Here is a 27078-nt window from a genome sequence, read left to right as displayed (position 1 = left end):
CAGCCAAGGAAACACAACCCCATCCCGCTGCTTCACCTGACCACCTACATCCCATGCAAACGTGTACACCATTTTCCTCCAACTTTAGGGATAATCAAGAGCTTTCTTGGTGCTCCACTTTCAATCCAGCTTCTTCCTAACACACCTGGGAATGCAGTGGGTGACGGCCCAAGAGATTGGGCCCCTGCCACTCACGTGGGAGACAAGGGTGGAGTTTCTGGCTCCTGACAAACAGCCCATTTGGAGAGTGAATTAGTAAATAGAAGATTCTCTCTCTCTCTCTCTCTCTCTCTCTCTCTCTCTCTTTTTCTCTCTCTCTCTCTTCCATCAATTGGTTTCTCAAATAAATGATCCAATGAATCTTTGAAGAGAGTTCACAGAAAACAAAACACATACTATTAAAATTATACATGAATTTCAATTTTTGGTGCCAAAATAAAATTCTTACAAAATATTTGTTTCAAAGGTTGAGTTACAGAGAAAGAGCTTCCATCTGCTGGTTCACTCCCCAGGTGGCCTCAAAGTCAGTGTTGAGCCATGCCAAAGCCAGAAACCAGCAGCTTCATCCAAGTCTCGCATAAGGGTGCAGAGGCCCAAGCATTCATGCCATCTTCTGCTGCTTTCCTGAGTCATTAGCAGAGAGCTGGATTGCAAGTGGAGGATCTGGGACTAATGCACTATGCCACAAATGTGGGCCCCTAAAGTTACCTTTTTAATTTCATTTTCCCTGAGCTTTTTCAAGGACGCTCACCAATGGGACTCCCAGTCCCAAAGGATATGCATCAAAGGGGGTTCCTGGAACCCAGAGCTCCCTAGTGCATTCTGCCAGTCAATGCCTTCTCCCCTACCCCATCCACTTCTCTGACCAGGCAGCCTCTTCCCTCCTCCACCTGTGCCCCTTCTGCACCTGTCCAAGTCTGCCACATGCTTCAAGTTCCAACTCAAAGCCCCCCTCTGCACCGCACCCTCCTTGGCATTTTCTACTTGGAATTCTCCTCCGCCTCCTCAAAGTCCCCACAGTCCTTTGGCTGAGTGTCTGACATCTTCATGTGCTCCTTGTCTTATGTCCATGGATGAAGTGCAAGGACTCATGTTGAGGCCCCAAAGGGCCCGACCTACTCAGAGTATGGCTGAAAGACTGCAGGAGGCTGGGGAAGAAGAGGAAAACTCAGTGTGTGCAGCACCTGGGTCTCCCCTGCTGACTGCAAGCATGGCGCCACCCTCCACGGGAGTGTGTGTCAGAGGAAACGTAAAGCTGCTGACATCTCAGCCACGTGGCTTGGGGAAGTGGAGACTCCTGCGGGTGACTGGTGACTCAGCCGCCTAAGTTATCGGGATAGTTCTGCCTGCGTCCCCTGAAAGCATGCACTCTAGCGCCGCATTCAGAAGCTGTGAGGGGTGGCCAAGGAGAATTCACGGGCCCTGAGCCCATAGCACCTGTAGCAGCGGTAGAGGTGGCAGCAGCAGCAACAGGCTCCTCACCAGCTCCTGTCTTCTCTGAAAGAAACTGCATGACTCTGGACTGAGTCTCTCTCTCTCTCTTTCTCTCTCTCTCTCTCTCTCTCTTTCTCTCACACACACACACACACACACATTCAATTTAAACCTTGTCTTGGGGCTAGCTTTGTGGCACAGCAAGTTAAACAGTTGATCATGACATCATCAGTTCATATCGGACTACCAATTTGAGCGCTGGCTGTCCCACTTTCAATCCAGCGCCCCGCTAACACATCTGAGAAGGCAGCAGAAGATGGTACAAGTCCTTGGGTCTCTGCCACCCATGCATGAGATCCATATGGGATCCCAGGATCCTGGCTTCAGCATGGCCCAGTCCCTGCCTTGAGGCCATGTAGGGAATGAGCCAATAGGTGGAGGAGTATGTGTGTGTGTGTGTGTGTGTGTGTGTGTGTGTGTGTGCGCTTGATTTCTGGGCACATTCTGCTGTGTCTCCAGCAGCAGATCACCCTGCCCAGTATCATCCTGTGTGATAATCATTGTGTCTACTCAGCAGGCACATTTGCTAACTGGAAGGAGGCAATGGGTATCCACTTTTGCTCCACCAAAAACTCCACGGCAGGGCCTGTTCCAGAGAATGGCCAGTGTGGGATGCAGGGACATTGGCTCTGCCCTTGAGGAATGCAAGGTGTAACCAGCAGGAAGAGCCCCAAGACTTCTAGACACACAGCGAGGATCAGCTTACAGTCAGGAGGGTTACACAAAGCCAGGTGAGAGCAAAACCCCAGCCAGGAGGGGTCGGGGTGCAGCTGAGCGCTATGGACCCCTGCATAGGGCATTATCTGAGCTGGCTATACCCCTCCTCATCTGCAGCCACAGTCACCCCAAGTGTGGCTCCAGGCTCTGGAATCACAGCAGTCTCCTCCCCATGTGAGGCCAGGTCACACAGCCGCACCTAGAGTCTGGGGAGATGTCAGGACTCACCTTACAGCTCACAGGCCTATTGCAGTGTATGTAAGTAGATGGGGCTATGTGGAGTGCATAGCATGTGGGGATGGGGTGTGGTTATGCAGTAGGGGTATGTATAGTGTAGGGAGATGTGTGTGTGTATGGTGTGCATGTGTTGTGTGATGGGGTATGATATGTGTATGTGTGTTGAGGGTATAATATACATATGTGTGTGATGGTATATGTGTGTGATAGAGGGTGATATGTGTGTGTGATGGGAGTAAGATATATACGTATGCACGTGTGCAGTGTGTGATGAGGGTCAGATATATGTGTGTGGTGAGAGCGTTATATATGTTTATGTATGGAGGTATGATATATGTGTGTGATGGAGTATAGGGTGTGTGTAATAAGGGTATGATATTATGTGTGATGATAGAATAGGGGGTGTGTATGTGCACACACACACGTACAATACTGGAGAAAGGTTAAGACACAAAGATCAGACCTCTTCCTTCCTGGCAGGTGCTTAGTCCACCGTATTTGAGTGTATCTGAAAATTCAGCAAACCAAAGGGCCAAGGCAGAAATTCCTGCACAAGCCAGAGGTCTCCTGGGTGCCCACCAGCGCAGCTCCAGGACCTAGGCTGCCACCCTCCACACTCCCTGTAGAGGAAGCTCCAGGGGCCTCGCTTGGCATCTGTGAGGCCACGACTTTCCCATTCCACTCCACCCCCTCCACCCACGCGGCTGAGGTCACCCGGCCCAACCTCTTTTGCAACTTTCCCAAGTCTGTGCCGAGAGGAAGAGGAGCAAAACGCAGGGAAGCCCTGGCCGTCACCACAAGGCGAGACCACAACAGCGCGCCCCACCGGTCCCGCCAACAACAGCCAGACTCAGCAGGAACCTCCGGCAGCCTTCGGATGCCCGTGCTGACGGCCGCCACCGTGAGTGCCCTGGAGGCCCGGCGCCGGCCTTCTGGCTGCCGGAACTATAGGGGTGCTGGGCAGAGGCGTGGAGGCAGGGGAGGCAGGCAGCAGGCTGCGGTTCTGCGGCTGCAGCGCAAAGACCCCGGACCCTGGATAAACTCGCGGGGCGTGGCAGAGAAGGGGACCTCCCGGGGCTCTCCGACAGCTGGGGCTCCGGCCAACCGATCTGCGATCTGCAAGAGCCCTTAGCCCCAGGCCGTGTCGGGGAAGGGCGGTGCCGCTGCCCAAACCCTCAGGGCCTGCCCAAGCCTTCTCCCACGTGGACTGGCTACTCTTCTGCGGGTGGAGGGAGGAAGTTGTGTCAGCCGGAGGAAGAAATTGTCCCTTCTGTTGCATATTTTAAGTATTTCTACCAGCGCAGGGCTCCCAGGCTAGGTGAGTCCATAAACAGAGCTGGGCAGATCTGGGTTTTGGTCCCAGCTTGCCACTAACTTGTTCTGCCTCAGAAATTCACTGTGCCCTAGGGCATTTTGTAAACTGCTTGTGCTCTGTAATGCTTGAATAAAAACAGTTTCTTTGGGCTTGCCAACCAACCTCTCCACTGCCAAGCTCCCGTGGCAATAGTTAACTGAGCTGTGTCCCCAGGCATACACAGGGCAAGGGCACTGCAGGCACTGGGAACTCCTGCTGGATGGCTACATGCGTGGATGCATGAATGGATGCGTGGATGGACAAACATGTAAGGGAAGCCTCTATTCCCAGCATTTCTCTCAGTCTCTTGGCAGGGAGGAGGGATACAGAGAGGTGTGGGCACTGCCCTGCCCTCTGGGAATACACAACTGGGGGAGACAGGATTGCCACGCCCACAGAACTCAAGAGTGAGACTTGTGAGCGGCTCAAAAACAGGCTCTGGGTGCACTCCCTAGGAGGAGCAGGTCTAGACCTGCGAGGGCTTCAGTGGCTAAAGCAATCAGAGAGTTCTGGTTTTTAAGGGCGGATGCTTTGTAGTTTTCCAAGGCAATCATCAGGGAGATGTTGAGAGGCCAGAGGGCCAGGCCTGCGCCTGCTTCCCACGCCTCCTGTGCCAGAGTCACTAGTCCGTCCGCCTCACATGGCTGGAAGGAGGCAAAAGACAGGGCCCAGGTCCTGGCTAAGGCAATGGGGCAGAGAGAGAAGGGAAGTGGGAAGGCGGAAGTAGAGCAGGTGCAAGACTTCCCATGGAGCTGGACCCAGGCACTCCTCTGTCTTTCTTGCTTGGCAGCAAATCAGCCAGACCATGGCTGTGGCAGGGGGCATGAGTTGGTCACATCCAACAGAAAGTGAGGGTCTGCAGGCTCTGCTGCGTGCAGCCCTGGGCCAGGGGCCTGTAGTCCGGCCCATGCTTCTTACTGTGGTTTAACAGTGGAGGGTGACTCAGCCTGTCCTCCTGGAAGATGCCCTGATTGGGAACATTTGACTCAGCTGAGTGGGTGGCTGGAGGCTTCAAAGGACAGCCACAGCCAAGGCCCAGGCAGCAGCAGAAGAGAGCTGGCCAGGGAAGGGACTTGAGCCACCCCTGTATCTGTTGAACTGCTTAGCTGACCCCAACCTGTGTCTAACCCCAGTCACCCACCCCCTGCCATGGACCCAGTCCTGATCACACTTGCTCTGGTGGGTGACCCCAGGCTCAAAGAGCAGGTTATTTTTAAACAACAGGCCTAGCAAATGCCCGGCCCACTGGGAGTTGGATCAAGAACTTACAGGGATGGAGCACTTTGAGGGCAGGTCCGAGGGAAGGCACCCAGGTAGTCAGGGCTTGGGGAGTCGGGCGGGGGAGTCAAAGGCAGAGGCAACCCATAAGGTTCTGAGAAGAAAGACTCCAGGGCAATTCAAGCAGAAGGTTGCAAACAGCAAAGGGGCAGGTGTGTGGAGGGGACCTGAGCAAGGAGAAACCCGTCCCCAGCGAGAGAGGCAGCCCCAGGGAGTCGCTGGCCACATCTTGGCACGGCTGTGGTGGCAAAGGCTGGAGCACTGGGTGGGAGCTTAGATCAAATGGCCTCTGAGGTCCTTCCTGTGGGGTGCAGGTATTCCTGGGTACCCCAAAATGGGATGGAAAATGGCAAGTACTACAGTCAGGTCTCTGGCCCCTAAACTCCTGCTGTCCTGAGGGAAGGAACTATCTGGAGCATTCCAAGCCGGGGGAGGTGGAGACATTGTGCGATGAGAACCCACATGTGCCACCCACAGAGGGGATTCCATTTCCCTTGTGAGAGGGCAGTTAAAAAAAAGAGAGAGAGAGAGAGAGAGAGAGGGCAATTGGCCATAGGGGAGGGGACTCCCCGAGGTCAGCCAGGTACTTGGCAGGGCTGAGAGCTCCGGCTGCAAAACCAGGACCACTCTGCCATGCCTGACAGCTTCTCTGTCCTGTCCCAGGCCCCAGAGTGCCTCATCCCACCAGGAAGCCACATGCAAAGGGCTCCGGACTGCCCTCCGCCCACACTGTCTTTTTTAAAATCAGTGTGTGTCTGTGTGTGTGTGTGTGTGTGTGTGTGTTTAGTTACAAAAATAACTTAAAGGGCTTGTGTAACAAATTTTAAATCCAGACACATAGCCTGTCACCGGTTTTCCCGTGTCTCTTGTTCACCGTTTAGGGTGCATCTGCCCCTCCTGGATGTGCATTTACAGGCCAGGTGTACATACCATACAGATGTGCATATATTATGAAACACGTGACCTGGCATGTTGCCTATTTGTATACAGTGGGAACCTGCTATACAAATTCTTCCTCCACCTTATGTTTTGACTTGTGTATCACACTTAGCTTCCTATTACTTGGTGTCATCTTTTCACACCTGCCTAATATCCCAGAGTTGGAATGGGTCAGAATTCATGGAAGTTTCCTAGCTAAAGTTGCTCTCTCATATTCTTTGTCCATTTTCGTTTTTGGTGCGCTGTCTTTTATCTTCTGAAAGGGTGTTTTCTGCTTTGGGCACTGATGCTCAGCAGCATGCATGGAATCACACACTTTATCTTCCCATCCTCCCTTCCCACACACATCCACCTGGACTCTCACGCGGGACACGGAGGCCTGGGCTGTGTGGCTGCCACTGTGGAGCCTGTGGCTTCTGGGCCTGGCCTGGGGATTCAGATGTGGGTACCACGTCCAGGTACAGCTTCTGTGTGAGGGGACAAAATGCTTCATATCTCTGGCCGGCCAGCTCTTCAGGAGTCAAATCAGGATCCTAAAGCTGCCGTGTCCACAGGCTGCTGATGCGCATAGATGATAGTCATTAGCCAACTGACGTGTCTCAGGCCTTTAATCCATGCCCGCTAGCACGCTGTGTGTTCAGTGTGTTGTAATAACGTGGGAATTCCTTCAACCCTTCCGAAGATATGTACATTTTTGTCTGTGTTTTGGCAAAGCTCTCAGCACCAGTGTGAGCTGCATGAGTATGCGTGTAGTGTGAGATCTGCTCACTCTGACTACATGTGTGGTTCTACCACTGGGGAACCTCGAAGTAAACAATTTTCATCCCATGCTTTCTGCTCCCATTGCAGCTCTCTGTTCTGCTGACTCCGTGCTCTGTCTCCTTAAGCTCTTCCAGCTCTCCCAGCCCAAGGCCCTGGATTCCTGTGCACACAGATCCTAAGGGTTCAAATTCGTACTATTATCCAGGACATAGTGACAAGGAAGCCAGGCTGTCCATGCTCCACACAGGTGCAATTGTCTCTCTGAATATTTCCAGTCAGCAGCTGGCTGCAGGTGCCAACTGCCCTCCTCTAGTGGGAGTGGACTGAGGCTTCCTCACACCCACCAGGGCAAGCAGAGCAGCCACTGCGCATGTTCAGCCAGGGCCAGTGTCTACCCCACTCCTCAGCTCCCTGTGCTGGCTTCCTTTCTAGAGCACAGGGCCCAATCACCTGAGCCATCACAGGCTACCACCCAGGAAGCTGGGTCTGAAATGCAGGAAAGAGCCAGGACTCAACTCAGGCAGTGTGGTGGTAGGGTGCAGAACTCCCGCACAGCAGCTCACCCACTGGGGCATGATGTCTGCCTTTCCAGGAATGCCTGGAAGCACCCTTATTATGTGTTTGTGATGAGACCGTCTAACCCCTGTCTTCTTGATGATTTCCAAGAGTGCAAGACATGGATACTAGCTACAGGCACCAGGTTATGTGGTAGATACCCTGAATGCAATCTTGATGTCCTTTGATCAGCATCTCCCCAACTGCACCTGCCCCTGAATCCCTGTGTCTATGAGTTCAACCTGTTCAGCTTAGGCAGCATTTATCTCTCTGTGTTTGGTTTATTTCCTTTAACACAAGGTTTTCCAGATCTGTTTATATCATTACAAGGGGCAGAGTTTGCCTCTTTTCGAAGGCTGAGTGGAAGAGCTCCCACCCTGTCCTTATGCATACATTCAGCTTGATCTTATTTCGTGGCTGTGGTGCATAGGATTGCAATGCCACACAAGGTGCAGATTTATCCTCAACACATGATGTTATCTCCTTTAGCTATAAATCCATATCGGATTGCTGGACTCGACATCTTTTTATGTATCTCCCTGTAAGCCTTTTACTGTACAAGTAGAAACTCAAATGTTTGGGCTGATTTTGCACATACAAGTTAGCGTCTTCTGCTTTGCATTCAGATACTGGGGCTTGAACATTTCCCATGTTGCTGCACCCCTATGTTCATAGCAGCACAATCAGTAATTGTAAAAACTTGGAAGCAACCAAAATGCCCATCAGCAGAAGGATAGATAAGAAAGCTATGGTTCATCTACTCCATGGAATATTACTCAGCTATTAAAAAAACCAAAATGCAGTTCTTTGTGGCCAAATGGGCCCAACTGGAAACCAGAATGCTAAGGGAAATGAGCCAATCCCAAAAGGTTAGATATCACATGTTTGCCTTAATTTAAGATGAAATGATGTCAATATGAAAAATAGTACCTGTAAAATGTAGTATTATCTCAACCTCAGCCTATCTCACATGCAATCAGATATTGTGAAGCAACCAACGAACCAACAATAAATGTGAGTCAGACTGCTTATGATCTACATCAAAGAATTGTAAAACCTAATATACTTTTAATATCCTATGTTATTCCATAAGTGGGTGGAAGAGCGGAGAAATCTTCCATCACCCTAGAAGGTGTGAGGAAGACGTGAAATATTAGTTACTCCTCACTACGGTATTGAGGATTTCTCTGCACACTGCTCCTAAAACTATTCTGCACCTAAACTGTTGACATATGTCTTGTTGGAGTTATAAGCCAGCCTAGATTGCCAGGAAAAAAAAAAAAGCCAGGTTCAGCAAAATTACGCTTCAACGCTATAAAAGGCTAAATATTAAAATGAAAATAGACACTAGACAGCTGAACAATAATCTATAGCTATTTTAAAATGTATAGAACCTGTTGTATATAAACTAAAATTGAAATGTCAATGAAGTAGCACAGGATGTGGTTAAGAACTCGCATTTATTTTTAACATATTGGTTACTCAATACTATGTCAATTAATTCCATAATGTTATAAATTGTTGCTGATGGTATGTTCGAGCTTTTAATTGATCGGGATGATACTCTGCTGGCTCTACTTTCAGACCAGAGAGGGTCTCCCTAAGAAGCCGTTGAACTTATCTGGTCAATAAGATGCTGGACTCTATGCTTGGTATATGCTTGCAGTGAAGGAATCTCAACTGAACTTGAACTGTGGTTATGCAACAAGGTGGAGGAATCCACCATGGGGGGAAGGTTTGGGGAGGGGTGGGGGAATCCCAGTACCTATAAAACTGTGTCACATAATACAATGTAATTAATAAATAAATTTAAAAAAAATTTCCATGTTGCTACAAAATTCTCTGAAGCATTTGAATGCCTGTTTAATAGATCAGTTATTGTGTGCCACAGTGAGGTTTTTGTTTTGTCTTTGTTTTTGTTTTGTGGTTGGATGCTTATCAACAAAACTGAAGAACAGCCCTGAACGAGATGTTTGGCCTGCCTTTCAGATTGTTTTCTTAAGACCAGTTCCTAGAAGTGCCCAACAGGGACATTTTAGGGCTCTCGGCTCTGGCTGCCAAGTGGCTTTCTAGAAACATGTTGACTCCTCTCTGGCCAGCTGCAGTGAGAGCCTTTTTGATTGGCAGCTACAGCCCCACCTCAGCTGGGAGCTGGGAGTGGGGTGGAGCATGCTTCCACCCACAGCCTGTGGGCCCTGCGGACAACGAGCCCCTTGTCCCTGCTTCCTATCCCCTCTCCTGACACAGCCCTGCATCCCAGGCTGGCTGCAGGCTTGGCTGACCGTGAGGCCTCTGGTCAGCCCCATCCTGCCCTGGCACTCTAGGTTACCTCGGAGAGCAGAGTTGGGAGAGCTGCAGGCGGAGGCATTTGATTGCCCTCTGGATCACCACTCTTCCAGATCCACCTCAGGAGACTCCCTGGTGCAGAGTTGGGGCGGAACCCAGGCAGGTCCGCAAGGGACAGGGTGCAAAGCCAGCCTCAGGACAGCCTCAGGCCCCCAGAGTCAGCCTGTGCAAATCCCCTCTTTCTCTGCAGGTACTGGAGCCCTTCCATGAATCCCCAGAAGAAGGTGGACCTGAAACTCATCATTGTTGGCGCCCTTGGGTAAGCATAGGAGTCGCCTCTAACCCAGAGGCATTGAGACCCCATCCCTGGTACTGGGGTGTGCTCCCACCTCCCATGGGTCCCTTCCTGACTCAGGTGGAACCAGGAAGTTGCATCCCACTTCAGTAAAGGAAGCATAACTGGGAGAAAGAGGCTGTAGAGCAATCGATGACTCCTGGTCCTAGCTCTGCATTAACCTGTAATAAGTGGCTGTGTGACTAGCAACCAGGCAAGCCATTTAGCAGCTGTCTGCCCTCCCCACTGCCTGCCACATTCAGGAAAACCCTGACCAGCCAACATCTCGGATCATTTCCATTGTTTTCTATCTCCAAAAAACATTTCTTATTCCCGTGGACCAAGGATGTTAGAAATTCAGAATCCCAGGGAGAGACAGCCGTGAGAGGGGTGTGATAAGACATTCAGAATGGGACAAATGAAGCTGTGTGCTCACATGTGTCTGGGGTTTTCCCGTAGCGTGGGGAAGACTTCCCTCCTTCACCAGTATGTGCACAAGACATTTTATGAAGATTACCAGACCACACTGGGGGCCAGCATCCTCTCCAAGATCATCATCCTGGAGGACACGACGCTAAAGCTGCAGGTGAGCCATCACCCCCTCTGCAGAAAACACCCGCCTGATGCTCGCTCGCATCCCTGCACAGCTGCTGACACAGTGAGTTGTATCCAGAGCTAGCATGGTCCAAGCCAGAGACTTGTGCCCTAGCTAATTCGATAAATATGCTTTTCTTGGGACACAGCTACGCCCATTGGTTCACTTCCTATGTTTTGCACAGGATGATCAAGTACTTGAGTTACTATAACTAAGAAAGACATAGTTTGCAAGGCTACAAATGTTTGCTATGTGGTTCTGGGGATGGGGGTGGGGCAGGCAAGGTGTTGATCCCTGATCTAGAAGGAAAAGAACAAACCCTGGAACTGGGAGATGAGAAGCACCACCTAGTCTCAGAATCTCTGGGAAACTTAGCAATGACCTTGGGCAAGTCATTCTCAAGGTCAAGCTTTCAGGATCCCTCAGATGGGAATAGCAATCCCAGTGGGGAGGATAAAGAGGCCACTGAGAACCAGCTGTGAGGGTGTGAGTGTCCCTGCAGCAGTGTTCTATGCAGTGGGGCGGGGCAGGATGGGGGTGGGGGAGGTCAAGTACCCCAGTGTGAAGGGACTGGGTGGGTACCCCTGTGCCAGGACTTCTTACCTCCTCACCAGGAGAGAGGACTGAAACATGGTGGGGCTCCCTCCAGCCACTCACCCCAGCCCTTGGTGGCCCTTCTTCCCCTCTAGATCTGGGATACAGGCGGGCAGGAGCGGTTCCGCTCTGTGGTGTCCACCTTCTACAAAGGCTCCGATGGCTGTCTTCTGGCTTTCGATGTCACCGACCTGGAATCCTTTGAAGCCTTGGATATCTGGCGCGGTGACGTTCTGGCCAAGATCATCCCTGTAGAGCAGCCCTACCCCATGGTGGTGCTGGGAAACAAAATCGACCTGGATGACCGGAAGGTACCATTCCTTCATTCATTCAACAAGCATTGTGTGAGCTGGTGCCAGTTGCTGTGTCTTGTCCCACACATACAGAGCTGAATCAGGGACATCTCCTACTTGCAGAATTTCAGTCTGGTAGTGGATACAGACAATGATGATACACGATGCCAAACGCAGTGAGAACTATCCTGGAGATTCGGGAATTGCAGTGAAGGGGCCTCCACCCACACCCAGAACACTGGACAGGCTTCCTGGAAGAGGTGGGTTCCACCCTGATGTGGGCCAAGAGCTGGGAACAAGTCTCCTCTAGGAGTAGAGGAGTTCAGGTTTCAGTTGCAGGTAGGGACTAGGCCTCAGTGGAATCGGAGCTAATCTGTAGGACAGTGTGTCTGCTGAGGGGAGTGGGAGGGGCTGCAGAATTTATGGACGGGACAGGCTTTTAGCCCAGTGGTCACTAAGACATCTGTGTCCTACATCAGAGTGCCTGGGTTTGATTCCCAGCTCTAGCTCCTGACCACAGCTTCCTCCTAATGCGGACTCCAGGAGGCACCAGCAATGGGTCAAGTAGTTGGCCTCCTGCTGCCCACATGAGAGAGTCACATTAATCCCCTATTCCTGTGAGCATTTGGCAGGAGTGAACTATCAAAAGAGAACCCTCTGTCTCTTAAATAAGTAAATACATAATTCCTGGGCCTACATGCCTAATGGGAAAGTATTCATCTAAACAGCTTGTGCATACTCTGCACCGTGGGGCTAACCCCTGGACAGTCAGTCTGCTTCCTGGTGGAAGGGAGCTGGCAGTGGAAATGTTTGCCACCGAGAAGCTGGCTCTTTTTTTTTTTTTAAAGATTTATTTATTTTATTACAAAGTCAGATATACAGAGAGGAGGAGAGAGGGGGGAAGATCTTCCATCCGATGATTCACTCCCCAAGTGAGCCGCGATGGGCCGGTGCACGCCGATCCGATGCTGGGAACCAGGAACCTCTTCTGGGTCTCCCATGCGGGTGCAGGGTCCCAATGCATTGGGCCGTCCTCGACTGCTTTCCCAGGCCACAAGTAGGGGAAGCTGGCTCTTCTAATCATCACCTGCCGATAGGAAAGGGAAGAGATAGACTTAATTTATGAAAGATGCTCTCATGCCAAAGAAGCCATATGGCATCAAAAAATTGCTTTCTTTTTTTGTCAATGTCTCAAATAGAAAAAAGTGATGGGGAACTGAACCATGGTGTTTGGACTGTGTTTGCAAGATGGTTCAAATCGAGAAAAGCAGTAGGAGAACTGAGGCGTCTTTGGGCACTGTGGAACAAGTGGTTGGATGGAAGGGGCTGGGGTGGGAGGACAGGGCATGGACAGTGCCTCCCACTGAGCTGCTGCCTACAGAAGGGAGAGCAGGCTGCTCCCAGAGGCACTGTGTCTGACTGGGACATGCTGAGTCCAGGAGCTCGTTCTGCACCTGCAGGCAGCTTGAGATCACCAGCAGATGTGGAGCACATCACAATGAAACCACAATGGAGAAGCTTCATGGGAATGGAGCATCAGGAGCTCTAGGGTCCTTTCATTGGAAACTCAGTTCCCTTCGCTCATTACTAATACCCAGGCCCAGCTAGCAAGCCCAGTCCTAAGTTCATTATAAGGCAAAGTGTGCCTTTTTCCTTTCCCCATGGGGGCAGTTACTGGTAAGACCCCTATGTTCCAGCAAGGGGAGCTTGCTGCCTTTGACCGTATTGCCAACCAATCAACACACACACACAAAAACACACACACCCTTATCTGAAAGAACCTGTTCACAGCAGAGGAAGGGGAGGTAAGAAGAGCTGGGTGTTGCCTCTGTGATGGCTCAGTGTTGCGCTGTCTGGAGCTCGCAGGTGTCACAAGCACTTTCTTCTGTGGGTCAGTGAGAAGTCTCCACTGGAGCACTGCACTGCCCTCCCATGATGAGGTTCTTGTGTTCTCCTCTTCCCCCTCCTCAACCCTTAACTTTTCAGCTGCTCCTCCACTTGGTGGGGGTCACTCCTTCTTCAAGCAGTCTCTGGGTTTACATGAGCCCCAGCCCACACCTCCTTACCCTGGCACACTCATGTATGCTGGCTGTATTCCTCTCAGTCCCATAGCCCTAGCCTTGGATTGCTTAGGGATATGTCAGGCACCAGTGCACCAAACCTCAGGGGTTATAGGCTAATGATCTTCCTGGAGGCTTTGGACTTGATTCAAGCCTATTCCCTCGCTAGGCACAGTGGGGGCAGTGAGAAACAGGCATCTGACTTCAAGGAAAACCCTGTCCCAAGAGATTTTTCCTGACCCCCTTGTGGGAATTTTAGAGTCACCTAACAAATTCTTGGTTATGATCTTTGGAAACACGCATGGTCCCAGGGCATTCTGGGGCCCAACCCGCTTTACAGCAGACAAGTTTCCAGTCTGCCGTCCTGTCCTGTTGCTGTCACTGGTGGGGTAGGCCTTGAGGCGGTTCGAGGTGAATGAGAAGCTGAGAGTTGCAAACAATGGCAGTCTGGCCAGTTGATCAGGGAGGAGCCGCTGATCAAGGAGGAAGATTTGATGCTGCCAGCTGATCGAAGAGACTGTGAACTTGATGTGGGGTCTGTGGAATGTTCTCCCTGCACAGCCCTACCTGGGGAAAAAGCCAGAAACAAGGGACCTGAGGCTTTGTTTTTTTTCCAGGCAAGCGCAGCCATGAGGGCCTTGGGAAAGCACGGGAGTGGGGGATGAGACGAGGCTGGGGAATAGGAAGCGATTGCGGAGGGGAGAGTGGATTTAGCAGTGTGCAGAGGCCCTGGGTGTAGCCTGGGGAGGGAGAGGCTGAGGTGGGGATGCTGTCAGGGAGTTGTGAGAGGTGGTGGCTGGCACCGAGGGCACAGGAAGTCCCACCTGTGGCAGGGGTGCAGTGAAAGAGGCACTGGGCAGGTGAGGTGCCGGTGGCAGCTCCCAGGAACAGAAGGATCCAGGTCATATTCCCAGGCAGTGGGGAGGAAAGGACTTGGCTTATAGAGAGAGGAAGATCACGGTTAGGAAGAAGCCGGTGGGGATAGGCGGTCAGGCAAAGGAGGGTCTGGGAGGACAGGGTGAGGGAAGAGGTGCAGGGAAGGGTGTTTTTCAACAAGTAGGTCCCCGGGGGATGAAGAAGGAAGAGAGGAGGTGAGGAAACTCGGAACCATCAGGGAGTAAGAAAAGAAGGTGGAGGAGAGCAGGGCACTCGCATGCAGGGAGCTAATTGTAAAGCCAGGGTGTCCTCGCTGTGGCAGGAACCTAGCAGGGTCCCAGGGGGCACTCTCGGGGGACCAGCTCCCCTGCACAAGCCAGTGGGTGAGTCCTGAAGGTGCCCTCTATAGCTCATACAGCTCATACCACCGCACCCAGCTCAGCCCAGCCCATGCCCCATCCTTGCTCCACGTACATCCTCAGGTCCATGCCAGCTTCTTCGGGCACAGAGACTAGAGCACGAATTTTCTGCGATTGCCAAGTGAAGAAAATGGTGCAACTCTTGTCCTTCCCCTGACGTCTCCATGGGACAAACTGGTGACACTGGTGTTTGGTTGCTTAACAAGAGGAAATTAAATATTGAAAAAATGACAAAATTAAGAAATTGAAATAAAAATTGAAAAGTGAGAAAGTTGAGGAACATCAGTGATGGCTGTACCATGGCACGCTGGTCCTCGGTGCCCTGAACGGTACACTTAGGTGAAAACACCAAACTATACTGCTGTGTATTTTATTACACTATACACACACACAGAGGTACACATACACACACACTCACACGTACTCAGAGTGATTTTAAAAAAACATTACTGACTTCAGCCCCAAATTGTAGCTCATCAGGTTAAACTATAGTGTGCTATGCTGGTATACCATTTGGAAGCACCAGTTCAAGTCCACATCCCATTCAGCTCTCTGCTAAAGTGCATCTGAAAAAGCAGTGAGAGATGGCTCAACTCTTTGGGCTCCTGCTCTCACATGAGAGATCGGGATGGAGCTCTGGGCTTCTGGCTTCAACTTAGCCCAGACTGCTGCTGCGGCTGTTTGTGGAATGAACCATAGGTGGAGGATCTCCCTACATCTCTCTCCCCCAGCTCTCTGTCTCTTCTCTCGCGTGCACAGTCTGTCTTTGAAATAAGTTTAAGAAGAAAGATAAAGAGATCACCGACCTAGCTTTAAAAACCAACTCTACTCCTTCTATAAAAAGGTAGCAGTGAAAAAAGTCACTTTTATTGTAAAGAACAGCTTTGTTAGCATCTATACTACAAGAAGTTTATTCACAGAAATGTGGATATTTTGCTGTATGCTCAAACAGATCATTCCTGGCCTACCACTGACATGCAGAATTAGAATCATGCTTTCTAAAAATATTCTTCATATTTTTGGTAAGGGTTGACTGGTTAGTATGTGACAAACTAACTTTTTTTTACAAGTTTTTAAAAATTTATTTATTTTTATTGGAAAGGCAGATCAGAATTACTGAGAGAAGGAGAGACAAAGAGAAAGTTCTTCTATCCACTGGTTTACTCCCCAAATGGCTTCAGTGATCAGAACTGACTGATCCAGCAACAGGAGCTTCTTCCAGGTCTCCCACACGCGTGCAGGGTCCCAAGGTTTTGGCTGTCCTTGACTATCCCAGGCCACAAGCAGGGAGCTGGATTGGAAGTGGAGCAACCAAGACACAAACCTGTACCCATATGGAATACTGATGCTTGTAAGACAAGGATTTAGCCATTGAGCCATCATGCCAGACCCTGACATTCTTTTTTTTTATTGCATTTCATTTTTTTAAATTAATTACTTTGCATTATGTGATACATTTTTTTATGCACTGGGATTCCCCCCGCCCCTTCCCACGCCCTCCCCCCCGCCACGGTGGATTGCTCCACCTTGTTGCATTTCCATAGTTCAAATTCAGTTGAGATTCTTTCATTGGAGGTATTTACCAAGCATAAAGTCCAGCATCTTATTGTCCTGGTAAGTTCAATGGTTTCTTGGTGAGACCATCTCTGGTCTGAAGGTAGAGCCGGCAGAGTATCATCCCAATCAATTAAAAGACCCAACATAATATTTCCAACCATTTACAACATTATGGCATTAATTGACATGGTATTGAATAACCAATATGTTAATAGGAAAATGCAGGTTCTCAACCACAACCTGTGACTTCTTCATAGACATTTCAATTTTGGTTCACATTCAACCGTATTCTATACACCTTAAAATGGCTTAGATGGCTATTCAGCTGTCTCATGCCTAGTTTAATTTTAGTATTTAGCAGTTTATAGCATTGAAGCATGTTTTCACTGAACCTGGCTGTTTTTCAGGTGGTCTAACTCTATAATTCTAACAGGATATATGTCAACAGTTTAGGTGAGCATGTTTAGGTGGGGTGTGCAGTGAAATCTTCCATACCCCAGTGAGGAGTAACTAATCTTTGTGTCCCACCCAGTGAGTTATAAGTGCATCCACGCTGACCGTTTCCTGTCTAAGTTTTCCATGTTGTTCTCTATCTATTCTAGTTTTGTTTGTTTGTTAGTTTTGAGGGGTTTCTGGAGCGCTCCTGATGGTTATTACGAGAGGGGGTGGGGACCCAAAATTGGAAGCAGGCAAGGACCAGAGAAAGCTCCTCTCCCTAGTCCCAAAGGAAGTTTACTGTTCTTCTGTTTCTGCGGACCGCTCAGGGATCCTGGTTGTTGTTCCAATGACCTTAGATCCTGCAAGGCAGGATTTGGGCTTCTTCCATCCCATGTGGTAGATCCAAATGGGGGTGGGTGACCTCAGAGTTCTTGGTCTCCGAAGGCACTCCATTTCCCCCGTGCAGACCCTGACATTCTAATTTTAACACATATAATTAATCACTCTAGATGCAAAGAAGTGGGGAAGCATTATAAATAAAATTGTGCGAGCTGGACTAATTTTTTCCAAACATTTGGGCTCCAATGAGCAGAACCGTCACAGACCAAGCAGAATGTCAATGGTTATTGTGGCTCAAAAAGGAAATTACTGGGAGTAACACTTCCGAAATGTTCACGATTCCCATGTCCCCAAGTCCACACCTCAAGTCTATTTCCAGGATCAGAGCCTAAGTGATAAATAATTTTGACTTCATAATTAAAGACAAAGCAACTGTGAAAATCCTGACTGTAGCTCACACTGGAAGGGAAAAGGCAGGGCTTTCTCTCAGGTCAGCATTGTGAGGGTGGCCCAGGGGTCAGGAAGAAAGGATTATTGTGTGACATAATCTGAATTGATGTTTCAGGGTTTGTTGTTGTTGTTTTTTTTTAAGATCTATATATTATTACTGGCAAGGCAGATTTGCAGAGAGAAAGCTCTTTCGTCTCTGGTTCACTCCCCAAATGGCCACAATGGCAGAGTTGAGCCAATCCAAAGCCAGGAGCCAGGAGCTAGGAGCTTCTTCTGGGTCTCCCATGCATGTGTAGGATCCCAAAGCTTTGGGCCATCCTTCACTGCTTTCTCAGGCCACAGGCAGGGAGCTGGATGGGAGGTAGAGCAACCAGGACATAAACTAGTGCCCATATGGGATCCCAGCACATGCAAAGCGGGGATTAGCCAATTGAGTCATCGTGCCAGGTCCTGATGTCTCAGAGTTTGCATTCCATCATTCCATAAAATCAAATGGGAAGAGAGGGACATGAGATACAATATTTGTGATAACTGGGCACCAGGACAGACCCAGACATTGTGCCATGGGAGGAAAATGACAGCTGAGGTGGGGGCTGCAGGTGCTACAGTGGCAATGAAGGTGGGAGGGTCTGAAAGTGGGGGTTAAGATGATGGAAGGCAATGCAGTGACTGATGGTAATGATTGTGGTGACGACACACACAGTGACCATTTTTACTCCTCATTCAGGTGCCCCAGGAATTAGCCCAAGGCTGGTGTCAAGAGAAAGACATTCCCTATTTCGAAGTCAGTGCCAAAAGTGACATCAATGTGGTGCAAGCCTTTGAGATGCTGGCCAGTCGGGCACTGGCGAGGGTGAGTAGGTGTGGTGGGAACACCTGCTGGGGCTGGCCCCGCCTGCGGCTGGCAGGAGCCTGCAGAGGAGAGCATGCCGGCGCAGGTAGGAATGTTCTTGCCTTGATTAACCAGCTGCTGAAGAGATTCAGCACAGCTCCACTTCTGGAACCCCAGGGGTTCAGAGCGAGATGACTACTAGAGCATTATAGCTGGTGGTTCCTCTGCTACCCTAAAACATTCCCTCCAGCTCCCGACCCCAGGAGACTCCAATTTAGTTAGGATTTGAAGACCAGTGATCTGATCCAGTCCTCCCTGGTGCCAGAGAAGCCCAGTGGCACCAAGCCTCAGTCTTGGTAGGATAGCAAAGCCATGGGGCCACTGACACCCTCCAAACCGAACCATGAATCAGCACAGACAAGCACTTACTGAGGCCATCAGCTGTGTCAAGCCCTGGAGAGAGGGGCTGTGAGAGTGACTGCAACCCTGGGACAGGAGCTGGTGACAGGGTCCCTGGGATAGGCACCCAGCCAGCTGCCTGTGATGGGGGAAAGGTGGCAGTGAGGGGAGAGGAGCTCAGGGCGGGACTGGATGCAGGAGCAGGAGCGGGAGCAGGGTTTCAGTGCCGATGGTTTTGGAGGCTCAGAAGAGGGCTCAGCTTGTTCCACTGTCCTGCTGCACTCGGTCGGACTGGGCTCCTTAGAAGCAGGGAGAGAGGGTGCTAACAAGGATTTTGAAGAAAGGAAATGAACACCAAGGGTTGGGATTGGAGGTTCCCCTGCCCCACCCCAAAATGGCAGCACCTGTTGTTGTCATCGTGGATGATGACACAGGACAGAAGTACTGCCCACGGTGACAGAGGTGGATGGCAGACTGTGGCTGAGGCTTGTGCTTCCCCTCCCTGCCTGCAGTCAGCTGGAAGCAGCGCAGAGCGTGGCTCTCTACATATGGTCAAGTGTGGCTTTATCACAAGGTCCAGGAAGCTGGCTCCCATCACACAGGGGTACCTGGCAGGAATGACCTTGCAGGGTGATGGGTGCTAAAAGCTCCCCCAACACAGGCAGTACAATGCAGGGATTGCTGAATACAGAGTCCCAGGGGGCAGAGAGAAGGGTAAGACCAGAGGGCATGGGACTGTGACCAGATGCCTATGGTGGACTACTTTGCCAGGAATGATGCAGAATATGTAACAATTAATTTCATTTTATTTGATAGATAGACAAGCAGAGAGTCATTGCCTATCCCTTGGCTCATTCCCCAAATACCTGTAACAGTCAGGGCTTGGATCTTGCACAAGTGGCAGGGTCCAAGTAGTTGAGCTGTCCCTTCCCAACCCCCCAACCCTGGGTGCACATTGTCAGGAAGTGGAAATCTGGGATTCCAACCCAGTCACCCTGATGTGGTTGTAATCATTGTGCCAAACGCCTACCCCTCTCCTAATAAAGAAAGGAGAGACCCCCATCTATTCTAAAGTTAACAATGCCATCCCTTCCGGGACTGATGTCACCAGGTTCCAGTGGTGTGACATGACGCACAGGAGCTCAGCTCCTCTAGTGTTAGCTGGGGAAAGACAAGAGGGCAATGGGCAGGCGCGCTTGCAGGTGCTCCGTGAAGTTACTGCGCCCTCATGAGGTCAGTCGTGGGCAGGACTAAAGGAAAGCCACTGAGGTGCCCAGCCCTGGAAGTGGGGCCAGACTCCCACAATCACAGCCTCGTGGAAGCTTGGCAGAGTCAGACCCTTCCCTCTCCCCAAGACCTGGACAAGCAGCCCCAGGGGCCTGGAGCAAAGAACGACACAGAAAACCAATGTGTGGCTTGCAGCTGCTTAGAAGTTTCCCAGGAAGGAAACCTGAGCAGCAAGCTGACAATGTTGGCATCCGTGCTGGGGATTAACTGGGACCAGGACCTTAGTGACACTCTCTTGTCCCCTGTCCCCAAGACCTGGAGGTTGAGAAACATTTGAATTTTAGCTAAAATTAGCTCAGTGCCACGAGGGGCCCCATCCGCTGCAGTAGGGAGAACTGAATGGCGTTTGGGACCACGTGAGCCAGAGCCCACACTCGAGGCTGGATCCTCCCCAGTGAGGAGGGCAGAAAGCTAAGGTGTGGGCATTTCTCCCAGAGCGTCCAGAGGATGTAACTTTGTTCGCAGAGTGCACGCTGCTCCCTGCCCCAGCACACATCCTCCCTGTTAAAGCACACACAGGGCTGGCATTTGGGCTGCTAAGACATCCCGTCTGCAGTGGGGCACCTGGCTCTGGTAGCTGACCCAGACGTCAGCTTCCTGCTCAGTGGATGCTGGGAGTCAGAGAGGATGACCCAGGTAGTCAGGTAGTGCCACCAACATGGAGATCTGGAAGGAATTCCCTGCTCCTGGCTTCGGCCCAACTTGTACAGGCATTTGGAGACTGACTCAGTGGGTGGGAGCCCTCACCCTCTTTCCCTTGCAAATAGATAATTTTTCAAAAGAAATTCTAAATAAGATACAGATGTTATGTATCACAACAATAGATTTGTTCTAGAACGTATCTTAGGCAGTGTCCTTAGGCAACCCAATCAGAGCAACTAATACAACTGTGATGTCATTGACATTGCAATCATATGGTTCCTTGTTAACCAATAGATTGTTGGCCATACCTGACTGTATATTTCTTTTCTTTTAAAGATTGATAGATTGATTTTAAGGGCAGAGGAAAAGAGCTTTGTCGGGGAGGAAGGTGCAGAAAATGACAGAGAAATCTGTTGGTTCACCCCTCCAAATGGCCACAGTTTCCAGCTCTCAGCCACACCAACTCGAGGAGCCAGGAACTCCATCCTAGTCTCCCATGTAGGTAGCAGAGACCTGAGCATTTGGGCCATCTTCTGCCTTCCCAGGTGCATGAGCATGAGGCTGGATTGGAAGTGGAGCAGCTGGGACTGGAACTGGAACTCTGATATGGGATGCTGGCATTGTAAACAGCAGCTTAACGTGCTGCACCACATGCTGGCCCCAGTCTGCAGCTTAATTCAAAATTCTGATAACATGGGAGGATCATCTATGGGGCAGCCAGGCCCACCCACCAGGCTGACCAGGGACAGCCTGTGCTCTGCAAGGGGCAGACTCAGATGGAGGCTGTCCACAGACCAGATGCCTTGAGAAAGGACCGTCCCTGGGCTCTCAGGGTCAATGACTGCTGGGTCGCAGGTGGCATGAATGACAGAGAAATTAGGGACTCTCTTGGGCATCTTTGGGAGCTGCCAAAATGGATGTGGCAGAGGAGCCTGACATTCCCATGGTCCCAGACCCCAGGAACTCGGGGTCTAGTTGGCATTTACCGGTGGGTGCCCAGACCTTGCCTGGGAGCCACAAAGCAAATAAAAATCAGAAGACACAATCCAGATTACCCCAAACAGATCTGCTTGACATGGTGTGCAGGAAGCTCAACCCTACTTGCATCATTACTACCACGACAGGGCCACAGGTACACAGAGGGCCGTGGGGCTTACTGGTTCCTGCCCTAGCTAGAGGCCCATGCACTGCACTCCTGCATCGAGAGCCATACAAGCCTGTGGCTGGGTGCCAGGGGATCCATCCCATGGGTAAAGGCCCCCTGCTTCCATCACCCCCTCCCTGGACCCTGAGCCCCGGACTGGGCTCCTGGAGGGCTGAGTGGGGGAGGGACAGAAGGAAGGGAGCCAAAGTCATTGGACGCAGGTGCTGCAGTGTTAGGAGGGAACTGGTTCTTAACAGAAGCCCAGAGTCATCATCTCTGCCCAAGCCAGTGTCCCTTTACAGTCCTTCTGGAGGGCAGAAAGGGCTCCAGGCAGAGACCAGGCAGAAACCAGGCTCCTAATGCAAACACCCAACCTCCTGGGCTCCTGGGAAGAAGAGGGAGGGGTGAGGTGGGAGTGGAAGCACTAGTGACTTGCACGAGGGGGCATGTGGACACAATGGCTGACCAGTTCTCTTCCCCCAGTACCGCAGCATCCTGGAGAGCCATCTCACAGACTCCATTAAGCTGTCACCACACCAGGCCCAGAGAAGATGCTGCTGACTCCACAGCGGCCCTGGACCTGGCCTTCAACTACAGACTCTGGGCCCAGAACCAGCGGGCAGCGTCTCCCCTGGCTGAGCGAAGGCAGCGGAGGGCTGCCCCCTGAGAATCATGGCCGAACTGCAGACCCTGGAGAAGATAAGGATGTTCTTGGTGGCCCCGACTCTCCTGCCAGAAGGCACATCTGGGCAGAGAGGCGAATGACCTTCAGGTCCTGCGACCCCTCTGCCTGCCCTCCTGGCTTCTCCTGCCCCATCTCAAAGCCACTAGTACACAGGACGATACAGCTCAGCAACCTTCAGCCACTAGAAGAGGTGATGAGGCTGTGTACCCCAAATTCCCCAGCAGTAAAGCCTGAGACCCCCCAATCTCCTGCCCCTTCCACAGGGGACTATAAGGGACCTGGAAAGGCCACCAGGGACAGGATCATTCATTACCCTTGATTGGGTGTTTGAGCCACCCACATACATCTCTGAAGTCTCAGCTTGCTCATCTGTGAGTTGGGGGTGGTGTGTGACCTGCCCACACCAGAGGGGCTGCACTAAGTCTCAGCCACCCTTGATAACCACTCTCACTTCTTCAACTTGTGTTCCTGAACCTACCATGTGCAATACACTGGGATCCAGGGACAAGCCAAACACCTGGTGAGGGGGACAGGCACAAGGTTTAAACAGGTGTTTTGAAACAGTGAACAATGGGGTAATAGGACAAAGAGACCAGGAGGTGGGGGTAAGGTGAGGTTTGAGACACAAAGTGGTCCAGGAGGGCTACCCATTGGGAACCCTGCCCCGCTAGACGTCCCCTTGTTGCTCTGCCAGTCGCCCACAAGAGGGCAGCAGTGCCCCTCCATGCTGGGGTTGAGCAGCATGGATGTCGTCCACCTAGGCTGCTGAGAGCTGTTTCCCAGCTCTGGACAAACTCAGCCTTATGGAGTTTGTGGAGCCAGAGTCCCCAATTCCTCACGCTTAGTAAGAAAGGGGCAAGAACTGCAGTGAAGGAGACAAACTCTAGCCTCAGGCCAAGTCCGTGTACCCACCAAAGTTGCCTCCTTGGAGCCCCCATGCTGAGCTAGTGAGATCAGCATCACCACATGTCACCTGACACCAGAGAAGTGGGGGAGGCAGCAGAAGCCCTGGAATCCCCTCTCCCCCACACAGGTCTGGAGGGGACGGGCTCATCCAAGATGTCAGCGGGGAGCCCCCCACCGAGTCAGGCTTGGCAGAAGCATATGTTGGGGTCCCAGAAGCAATGGGTGTCTTCGTGATGGGAGTGATGTTCCGTGGGTCACCCATGCTACCCTGGGAGTCAAATGCGTCACGGTTGAGAATGTTCATGCGCACAGCTCATCATCCTCTTGTCCCTTTGCTCTCGGCGTGGTGACTGCAGATGCTGCTTCACTTTCTGCAGCCTTCCTTGCCCACTGAGCAACCCAATGGATGGAAAAGTCCAGAAATAAATGAGTTAGCACTTTTCACCTGTGCATTGTCCTCAATGGCATGACACCATCTTGCCCTATCATGCTGTGTTCCCACCTGGGAATGTGTCCTTGTGTCCAGTGGATCCATGTTGTATGCACCACTTGCCTGTTAGACACACAGGATGGCTCTCCATTACCAGTTGGAGCATCTAGGCAGTGTGAGCACCCATGCCACCCTCACATGATAGCCTGACACTGTCCCAATGCCTCAGCCCTGCATGCACCGACCATCTCACAGCATCACAAAGGGGCCAAGAGAAGGGCCACACTTAAGAAGCTGATGACAGCAACTTGCCGTGGTTGTTCCATTTTATATTTAACTCTTGCTTTTCATCCCTTACTGGGCCTAATTTATGAATTAAACTCTCTGGTAGACATGTGTGCGTAGCAAGAGGCACAGTCTCTGCTTGGATAAGGCTGGAGTCTTTCCACTCTTACAAGCATCTCCTGGGAGTGACAAGGATCACCACATTTCACTTCTAAGTTTAAAAAAAAACACCTATTGCCACAGTTCGCAGGGCAAAGCACACGAAAGAGCAGACAGTAAACTCGGATCAGCCACATCATTTGCAGGGCTCCATGTATCTGAAATGTTAAGTCCCCGACTAAAAAATGATGAAGGGTTTCAAGATACCCAGAACTGGGTTGGGAAGAAGAGGATCCCCGAAGCTCAGGGTTGTTCCCCACCCAGTCCACCTCCTCCAGGTACATCTTTGGAGCCAGAGGACCCAGAGTTGGAACAGCAGCAGGGCCCAAGAGCAAGCCCTGCCCCAGAAGTTGTCCTGGACAAGCAGGGTCCCCAGAGGGTAGGGCCTCCTGGCTAAGCCCCCGGATGTCCGTTGCCTACAGCAGGCAGGGAAAAATATTCTACACTTGCAAGAACCAGCACCACCAACCACAGGTTCTGCCCAATCCACACAGCCTGGACAGAATGTGCACAATGCACCTGTGGAACCTGGGGACCTGTCCCAGCACAAGCAAGGGACAGACAGGCTCAGTGGCAAGTCTGTGGGGCGGCACAAGCTGAGTCAGCAATGGGGTCCACCCTGAGCCCCCTGCCGTGGCTCCCGCAGCCCTTGCTCTGCACTTGAGTCTCAGGCTGGCTTCAGTACCTGCCCCTGGGTCTTTGAACAAGCAGAGCCACATCTTTGCCACCTGAAGTTTGTAACAGCCTGGGGGTTTTGGGGAGAGGCCCATTGTTCTGGCCCCTGTCCCACCCTGACCTCATAGCCATGCCTGTGGCCATGCGCTCAGTACAGGGTGCGGGAGAGCAGAGAGCCTGGCTGGCTGTGATGGCCCAGTGAGGCAGAGGCCCAGCAGCCCCTAACACAAGGGGAGGGCCTGAGGCTGGACAGGAAACAGAGCTCACATAGGGTTTACAGCCAGTGCTGCGTTTTGTGTGTGTGTGTGTGTGTGTGTGTGTGTGTCTGTGGTCTGTGGTATGAGGTATATGTGGTCTGTGTGGTGTGTCATATGTAACATATAATGTGTGTGGTATAGTATATAATGTGTGTGGTTTGTGAGGTGTGTGGTATATGACTAAAAACGTGTGGTATATATGTGTGTGGTAGAAACAGTGTTTAATATGTGTAGTGTATTTTGTATGCGATATGCGGTATATGTGGTGTATAGTATATAATGTGTATGGTGTATAATGTGCATAGTGTGATATGTGCTGTCTTGTATGTGTTCTATATATGTGTGATGTGTGTAGTATGTGGTATATGTTGTGTGTGATGTATAATGAGCTTGGGTAGTGTATAATGTGGATGGTGTATATATGTGTGGTACGTGGTGATTAATGTGTGTTATATAATGTGTGTGGTCTGTAGTGTACGCACGTTGAGGCTGCGTGTGTGGGAGAGACCGATGCCCAGGCTGGTGTGGAGTGCACTGAAAATCCAGGCATTAGCCCAGGGGAGCACTCAAGAGCGGAGGTAGGACAGAGGCCTGCCTGCACGGGGCGTGCCCGCGGAGTGGGCCATCAGCCAGTTTCCCAGAGGAGAGGAGAGTCCCTCCCCACAGGCAGCCCGTCCTGGTCGCTTCCTTCCCACACCTGGTCCAGGGCATTGCCTGTCTCATCACAGCTGCCAGCCCCTCACCCACACAGCACACCATGAAGGCAACATCTTCCTTGTGGTCCCAACAGGGGTTCCTGCTGCCCCTGGTACCGAAAGAACCACTGCCTCCCAGTTGCTCAGAGCCTCTCTCACCTCCCTGCCTGCCCTGGTGAGGACACCTTGGCCAGAAACGGCAGAGTCCCCCTTGACTGTTGGTCACAGCTGACCCAGCATATCCCCAGGTGGCCTTCCCTGATCCTGACCAGCCCAGAGGTCCCGCCCTCAGCACCCTGCTTGTCCCTTGTCCCAAAGCCGGAAGTCAGTTCCCCTAGATGGGTCTGGATCTCAACTGTGTTTCCAAGTCCAGTCTCTTGCAAAGCTACATTCTGGGAGGAGCAGTTGATGACTCAAGTACTGAGGATCCTACCACCCACGAGGGAAACCTGGACTGAGCTCCCAGCTCCCAGGCCTTTGGGGGACTAGACAGGTAGATGTCTTCTCTCTCTGTCCCCTACATAAATAATGTAACAAAATACATTTTCAAAATAGTAGGAGGCTTACATAATACTTTATTTTTGCTTCTACAAGAGGAAAAGTCTAGTAGAAAGTAGGGGATAAAACATTCATTAAAGGCCCCTTCATGTAGCTGGTACCATGGCATAGTAGGCTAAGCTTCCCGCCTTTGGTACCAGCATCCCATATGAATGCTGGTTCAAGTCCCAGCTGTTCCACTTCCAATCCATCTCCCTGTCTGTGGCCTGGGAAAGGAGATGGAGCATACTTCTATTGCTTAGGCCCCTACACTCATGTACAAGACCCAAAGAAGGATACTGGCTCCCAGTGGCTCCCAACTTTCAATCAGCTCAGTTCTGGCCATTGCAGTCATCTTCGAAGTGAACCAGTGGCTGGAAGGTCTCTTTCTCTCTGCCTCTCCTTCTCTCAATAGCCCTGCCTTTCAAATAAGAATAAAATAAATCTTTTTTTAAAAAGTGGAACCCCTTTATACCAGGGTAGTGCAGGTGGGAGTCAGTAGCAGGAGTGAAGGCCTTTCTTGTATGACTTCACATTTCAAATGTCCAACTCCTCCTCTGTGACCCAA

The 27078-nt window shown here is 51.1% G+C and overlaps 1 protein-coding gene across 1 annotated transcript; it reads left to right on the top strand.

The window, feature by feature from the left end:
- Window positions 1-9878: 9878 nt before the first annotated feature.
- On the top strand, window positions 9879-22679 carry RAB7B (RAB7B, member RAS oncogene family). The gene is made up of 5 exons (XM_004578702.2): window positions 9879-9941; window positions 10416-10542; window positions 11241-11456; window positions 18305-18430; window positions 22365-22679. The coding sequence occupies exons 1-5, from the start codon at window positions 9889-9891 to the stop codon at window positions 22440-22442; spliced, it is 600 nt and encodes a 199-aa protein (XP_004578759.2). The 5' UTR covers window positions 9879-9888; the 3' UTR covers window positions 22443-22679.
- The last annotated feature ends 4399 nt before the right edge of the window (window positions 22680-27078 follow it).

This window comes from Ochotona princeps, chromosome 10 (genome assembly GCF_030435755.1).
Source record: "Ochotona princeps isolate mOchPri1 chromosome 10, mOchPri1.hap1, whole genome shotgun sequence".
NCBI lineage: Eukaryota > Metazoa > Chordata > Mammalia > Lagomorpha > Ochotonidae > Ochotona > Ochotona princeps.
This window is presented reverse-complemented; position numbering and strand designations above follow the sequence as displayed.